The 7445-nt window shown below is 34.0% G+C and overlaps 1 protein-coding gene across 3 annotated transcripts in view; it reads left to right on the forward strand.

Annotated features, from left to right (window-relative positions):
* Nucleotides 1-7445, forward strand: part of LOC144967359 (circularly permutated Ras protein 1-like) — a 28506-nt gene that overhangs the window by 19280 nt on the left and 1781 nt on the right. For all 3 annotated transcript variants that reach the window (XM_078904475.1, XM_078904477.1, XM_078904476.1), the window contains exons 12-16: nucleotides 2169-2285; nucleotides 3445-3540; nucleotides 3816-3907; nucleotides 5003-5129; nucleotides 7311-7445. The exon at nucleotides 7311-7445 is cut by the window's right edge and continues 1781 nt beyond it. In XM_078904475.1, coding sequence (XP_078760601.1) covers nucleotides 2169-2285; nucleotides 3445-3540; nucleotides 3816-3907; nucleotides 5003-5129; nucleotides 7311-7445 — 567 coding nt within the window. The remainder of the gene's footprint in view (nucleotides 1-2168; nucleotides 2286-3444; nucleotides 3541-3815; nucleotides 3908-5002; nucleotides 5130-7310) is intronic.

Here is a 7445-nt window from a genome sequence, read left to right on the forward strand (position 1 = left end):
GTATGAAATGTCCTTTTATCCTATATCTGTAATCAAATTTTAACTATTCTGTTCTCAGATTACCGTGTGATAATTTTATCATAACCCATGTTTGTGTTGTTTTCTAATTGCTTTTTTCAAGTGCTTGAAGTCTGTTGTTATGGGGCAATATCTCTATAATTAAATCATATAAAACAGTTAAAATTATTTGAATGTTTTAGCATTTAATGTTTTTTTTGTTGTTGTTGTTTTTTGGAAATTCCCAAAGTCCGAAAATTTGCATGTATGTACTATTTTGGGTGTACAGTCATTTGAAAAGCAATTAAATACTTTATGGTCTTAGATTTTATAATTCATGTTTTTGATGATGGTCCTTTTCAAACGTCATTGCTGTTTTTACAACAAATTTTAAATACTCAAAGAGTATAATCTAAACAATTCAAAACTAAAGCAGTTACATTATGTCATAGTACTATTTTGTAGTAGAAAATATAAGCTTACTGATATAAGTACTGATAACATTTACAAGTCCAATAACCCAAATTGTTGTAATGGAAATACACTCAAACCAATACAAAATTTGTCCATTGAACAATGTTAAAACAAGCTAAATTGCGTTTGTTTCTCAGAGCTGTAAATATGTGAATGTATACCTGCTTTCTTCATTCTCTAATGTTCGCTTTGTCAAAATTTTCAGAATTTCCTCTCAATGAAGAAGAGCATTTTGGACTCAACCCTTTCTTGTTTAAACAGTGCAATGTTTACTCCCATTAAATTAATATGGAGGCTATTGAATTTTAACTAAAAAGTGCAATGGGTTATTAACAATTTATGCTCTAATTCATCTGTAAGAGCTGAAAAAAATGTAAGACTTCGGTTTGTAGAATCCATTTTTACAAGCATGAGTAAAAAAAACAAAAAAATACAAACATATGTTTTACATAATATCTGCACTCTATATATCCTATATGGTTGATCACATTCATACTTATGAGCTGACTTAAACAATCAAGTAAACTTGATATAATTTGATTAATAAACTAATTTATGATAATAACGTAATTGGTAAAGTGGTTTCAATCGTACCTTATACTTAGAACACAACCTGTTGAAATAAATGGCAATTTTTCAGATGAATTTTATTTGATGCATGGCGTACCCCAGGGATCTGTCCTAGGGCCTACTATTTTTACAATATATAATACACAGCCTCTGTCTAAAATTTTTTAATAATCATGGTATGAACTACCATTTTTATACTGATGATATACAAATGTATAAAAGCGATACACCTGATATTTATTTTTCTTTTACAAAAATAGTTGAAAATTGTGTTGTTAACGTAAAAAGTTGGATGGATGTAAATAAACTTAAACTTAGTAATGAAAAAGCAGAAGTAATGTTATGTGGGGCAAAGTAAAATGACCATTCCCGGTGATGAACTTAAGATATCAATGGCAATTCTCTAAAATCAAGTAAAACAATTATAAATTTAGGAGTATTTTTAGATAGTGATTTGGGCATGAATTCACATGTTGATAATCTATGCAAAGGTTTAAATTCACATCTCAAGAAAATTGCTAAGTTACAAACCAACAAATCAAATTATTTATTTTATGGTAGGAGATCGATTTCAGCCACTTGGTCCTCAAATATGGAACGATCTTCCCAGGGCTATTCCCAAAGCATCAAGTGTCAATGTTTTAAAATCAAATCTTAAACATCACTTTTTTTTTACAAAAACATATTTTTAAGTCTCTATCAATGTTTCACATTTATATGATAAAGATGTTTTTGTTTTTTTTCTTTTTTTTTTAGTAATAACTGAAAGTGTGTTTTGTGTGTGTGTGTGTGTGTGTGTGTGTGTGCGCGCGTTTGTGTGTATGTGTGTGTAGTAGTGATATTTTAGATTGTCATTCTTGTAACTGTGAAGCGTTTAGAGCATGACCTAATCATGGTTATGTGTTGTACATTATTATTATTATTCTTCTTCTTCTTCTTATTATTATTATTATTATTATTATTATTATTATTATTATTATTATTATTATTATTATTATTATTATTATTATTCATTACTATTAAAGAGAAACTAGGACAATAATTCAAGAAATATTCACGACTGTATGTTGTATAGCATGATCTCCTTTCAATTTTAATTGTTTTTACCATTCTACCTCCTCCCCCAGAATCTAAGTCAACTGGAGAAGGAAGTTGGGTCAGCTCGTTTGGAGACAGATTTGACATTCCGATTCAAATTGCGGGACCCCAGTAAAAAAATGGAAATTACATCGGTTCCTTTCCAGGTATTTAAACAGTTTTAAATTTACAGTTGATTGATGTGTCTTTTTTTATTTGATATATTAACCCTCATAATTTGCAACAGAAGAAAAACAGGGGTGTCAACACAGATCGGTTAAATCCAAATTCTCAACCATCCAACCCCCCCCCCCCCCCCAAAAAAAAAAAAAAATAGCTAGAGCATTTATATAGAACAATATCCACTAGACATGATCAAATCCCTTTACAATGTGTCCCTGGATAACAGCAATACTTAACATGTAGGACGAGACAAGTGCCTTGAAGTTTCAACGAAAGGCACTATAAAAATATGCTTATTATTATTACTATTTCAATTATATTAGGCAATGTTACAAATTTTTTTTCCAACAGACAACGCTGTTAACACCAGGTACTCACTTTACACCCCAAGTAGGGTGAGAGAATGTGAGTATAGAGCCTTCTCCAAGGACTCAACTATGCACCGCTCAGAGTAGGGCTCGAACCCAGGACCTTCCAATCGGAAGGCGACTGTCATAACTTACACAAATAATCAAAGCGTCCTAGTTATTGAGATAATGAATGGCAAAGGGAGGGAAAAACGACAGTGATGAGCAGATGATCGGAAGATTTTGACTAGGAGAAGAAAATTAGAGCAGAGAGATTTTGTTTTTTTTCAGCTTGGTGTTCAGTAAACATAATAAATAGATATTTCCTTGTTTTTTGTTTTTTTCAATATTTTAATTTTAATTTATTTTTTTTTTTTTTGGTGGGGGGGGGGGGGGGGGGGGGGTGTTTTTTCTCTCACTCATGAATTCTCAAGAAAATATATATTCATACGTCACTGTCTTTTTTTGTTTTCCTGGGATGGAACCTAGAAAAATCTTAATCTTAGGTAGAAAACAACTTATCTTTCATAAGGTTGTCTGTACTTCACTTATCTGAACCAACAAATTGTTTTGATCTTAATGAAATGTAATGTTTCTACGTATGCTGTTGGTGGTTTCAGTGTGTTTTTCTCAAAACACTTTTTTAACCATCACCATCCAGATCATCATCATTATGTTGGGTCACTGTAATCATCAAAATATTGAAACATTTCTTGGTTATACAGGAAAATAAAAATGCATTTTATCTTTGATCTTTGACATTAGAAAATAATTATGCCAATCGTCATCTTCTCAGGTCCAAATCAATTATACCAGGACTAATGGGATGAAGTGTTTGCGTGTACTCAGCAAGAGAAATGAAGCCACTGATTCTAGACAGCAAATGGAAGAGGTATTATCTCAAACTTAGTAATTAAAAAAAATATTTTTATTATGAAGTATTTAAAAAATGGGATAAACTGGATTATGTACTTTAAATATAGTTGCAAAAAGTTGTAGTAAAGCTGAAGCATAAAGTCTTCATAGGGGTAGAAAGTTTCAACCACATTAAGACAATTTGAGTTTGACCACAAGTGTGTGGGCATGGATTGTACTTAGTTATAGTCGAAGACCAACCATCCCTAGCTTGATTTTCGCTACATTTTTCATATTCTTTTACCTTTCCAGAACATCAGTGCCACAGTGATGGGTGTGTCAGCCATGAAGACTACAGCACAGCTGGCCAAGAGTGGCAAAGGGGTTGAAGCACAACACATGCTGTAAGTTGCAGTAAACATTTGGTCTGATGAAGTTATAGTCTGTAAAAGTTTTTATCAAAAATGAAGGTAACAATAACAATTTTAACAAAACCCAGATGTATCAAGTAATTTTGTTTGTATGTATTCCCCTATTAGCCAACAACAAATACAGATGGAACATTATATGTTTATTTACTTCTTTGATTTAGACAGGCCATGTGATTTTTATTTTGTTTTATTGTAGACTGTCTCTTTTTTAGTAATACCATTTAATTAAATTTAATATTGTACTTTTTGTTCACTGAAGAGGGGTTTCATCCGCACATGTGCTCAGAAGAGCTTTAAATGGGTCTGTGGTCCCAAAAATAGTCCCTGAGAGAAATAATGGAGTTGTTAGAATATTCACAAGCTTAGAAACATCTAAAGAAAATATAAGAAAAATATGAATTCAACAGATATCAGAAGTAGATCTAAATGCAATATATTCTTGAAGCTAGTTGAAACTATTTAAAGTCATACACAGACATCTGCCAGCGGGCCAAACTGAAATAGCTGTATTAAAAACAATAGAAACTGCTGAATAGGCATATCCGCTGTTGAAAGAGAAAAAAAAGAACACAAAAATATACTGACATGACAACAGGTCAATAACGATAATTCATGTTAGGAGGCTGGCGTGCTAACCACTACACCAGCTCAATGTTTGTAGTGCAACTACAATGTTAGCGAAATTTATTGGTTCCAGTAACAGCAATTCAAGATTTTTCCAGAAAACTCCTTAATATTATGTTACTTTTGTTGAAGGACAGAAATGTTGCTTTTGTTGAAGGACAGAATGACATCTTAATAAATTTTCTGATTCTTTCAAAGATATTTTACCAATGGAAACCATCCACAAATAAGATTTTTATAACCAGGCTTTTTTTTTTCTCTTTTGGTTGCCAAAATTCATTTTAAGCTGTCCACTAATTTTACGCATATTATTAGCAATGCTTGTTGCAGTTGTATAATTAATATTTTTTAAAATAATGTCATCTTTATTTTTCTTGAAACAGTATATTTCAAAACCTCCATTTTACAACATGTTCTTTTTACAAATTTTAAACATTTTTACAGGAAAAATGTAAAGCGAATGGTGAACCGTGGGGCCAAAACAAGTGAGCAGAAGGAAGCCAAGCTTGCCTTCAACAGTGAGATGGCGGCATGGGATGACGACCTAACCTTCAAAAATAGCATCTACGAAGTAAGTATGAAAAATACATGGTAGACTTCAACCTTTTTAAAAAAAAATTGTTTTTCTTCTTCTTCTTCTTCTTCTTCTTCTTCTTCTTTTTCTTCTTTTTCTTCTTCTTCTTCTTCTTCTTCTTCTTCTTCTTCTTCTTCTTCTTCTTCTTCTTCTTCTTCTTCTTCTTCTTCTTCTTCTTTTTCTTCTTCAGGGTTAGGGCAACCAATGCTATCATGCTGGCGACAAGCACTGCAACATGTATGCACTCAGAAAGGCCAGAATTTGTTAATGACTTGGTGCTGTCACTTTTTCTTCTGGCATATTGTGCCATTCTTTTGTGGTTTGTGGAGAAAAGCTGTGTTGCCTATATGTTGTCTGTGATTTGTTGATTGTATATGTCAAGTGGTGGATTGCTATGCCTGCATGTTGACCGTGTGGGTTGTTTGTTCAAATTTTAATTTGCCCACGATGGTACTTGTAGAAATATGCCCAGAAATATCTGGGGATCCAAGATTAGCATGAAGAGCAAGTTTCACATCTTCAATTCAAACATCAAGTCTGTTCTTCTTTATGGCTGCAAGACATGGCGGACAACAAAGACAATGCGACTGAAGATACAGACATTCCTCAACACCTGTCTGAGACGCATCTACAATATCAGATGGCCAGACAAGAAATGAAGACCTGTGGCAGCAAGCTGGGCAGAAACCAGTGACAAAGCAGATTCTGTGGAGGAAGTGGGGCTGGATATGACACATATTGATGAAGCCAGAAACCAGCACCACAAACCAATCCCTGACCTGGAACCCACACGGCAAATGGATGCAGTAGCTGGAGGCAAAACTCAGAGGTTGAGCTAGAAGATATGGGAATAAGCAGGGAGCGACAAAAGCAGCTCAGAACAGAATGCGCTGGAGAGTGAGTCGTTAATGGCCTATGCCAAGAGCCTAAGTATGTACACAGCCTGGATTGTTTTAGGCACCTGGCCAGTGTTGGCAAACAAAGTGATCTAATGTGCTAACGGTGTCTGAATCAGTCCTATTTATAGGTTATCCAGCGGCTAGTGGGTTCTTGTACCATTCAACATATTTGATTGGCTGTTGTTTTGTTTTTTGTCATCACATAACATTTGGCAGGGTTAAAATTCACCTGCCATGTTTCTTTCCACATTAGAAGTGAATCTAGGTTGCTCTGTGCATGAGGCATTCTGTTGCTCTAAACAAGAGTCTGGTATCAACAAATGATTTAAGTTTAGTGACTGGTGAAATTTTGTTCCCTGGGTTATTAATGAATGTCAGGAAGCGGAGGGCCCTAAGACAGTTCCTTGGGGTACTCCAGTTGAGCAAATGATTACCTGATTGCTGAAATGTGGTTCGTTGACTCAGCAGTGCGGTTTCTTGTCTAGTCACAAAAGTCAAGCAATGTTAAGTAAAATCCATGGCTGGACGAAGGACAGTGATCATGGAAAATTCTGGTCCCAGGTTTGTGTCCTTGGGAAGGCACTTTACACACATTATCCAACTCGACTCAGGTGTGAAAGAGCACCTGGCTACAGGTATTGATGGATATTGTAAGAATTAGTACAAAGAGGATGCCTAACAGGCAACTAGCACTGTATGAAATGGAAATATGCTTCCATATGGCCTGTTGGGGGAATAAATGAAATAGTGTGAAACGCATTGAGCATGGTAAATCCATGGAAATGCACAATGTAAATGTTCATATCTATCTACGTAAATGCAAACCTAATAATAATAATAATAATAATAATAATAATAATAATAATAATAATAATAATAATAATAATAATAATAATAATAATAATAATAATTATAATAATAATAATTATAATAATAATAATTAAGGAAAAAAATATCATCTCCCAAAACTATAACTATACATTCGACTATTTCCCTCCCAGCTAAGGACCCCAGCCAGGGTCAGGACAAAACTAAGTAATCTTATACCAAGACAACGACAGGAAACAATTGGAAAACGGGTATGAGGGGAAAGAAGACACAGCATGTACCTCCCTGCCCACTATGAGGTCAGGATCCCCACCCAGTAAATTATTTTGATCTAATATTCAACAATCAGCGCATAGATAAAACAACATAAAATGACGAAGTGGGAATCAATACTTAATAGCTTAATTAATAATGATGATCAATTAATTACTCATGTTGTTGCTTTTACTAGGTTCCTGGAGGCATGCAATCAGACATGGCCACCAACATGATCCAGCAAGCCCAGGTCATGAATTCTCACAGGTCAGATGTTGGACAAACCAAGTTTTCAAAGGTTATGGCCAGAAAGAAGATGGGAGCTTCAAGC

The sequence above is a fragment of the Berghia stephanieae genome, chromosome 3, assembly GCF_034508935.2.
Source record: "Berghia stephanieae isolate SIO BIC M18660-M18661 chromosome 3, UCSD_Bste_1.3, whole genome shotgun sequence".
NCBI lineage: Eukaryota > Metazoa > Mollusca > Gastropoda > Nudibranchia > Aeolidiidae > Berghia > Berghia stephanieae.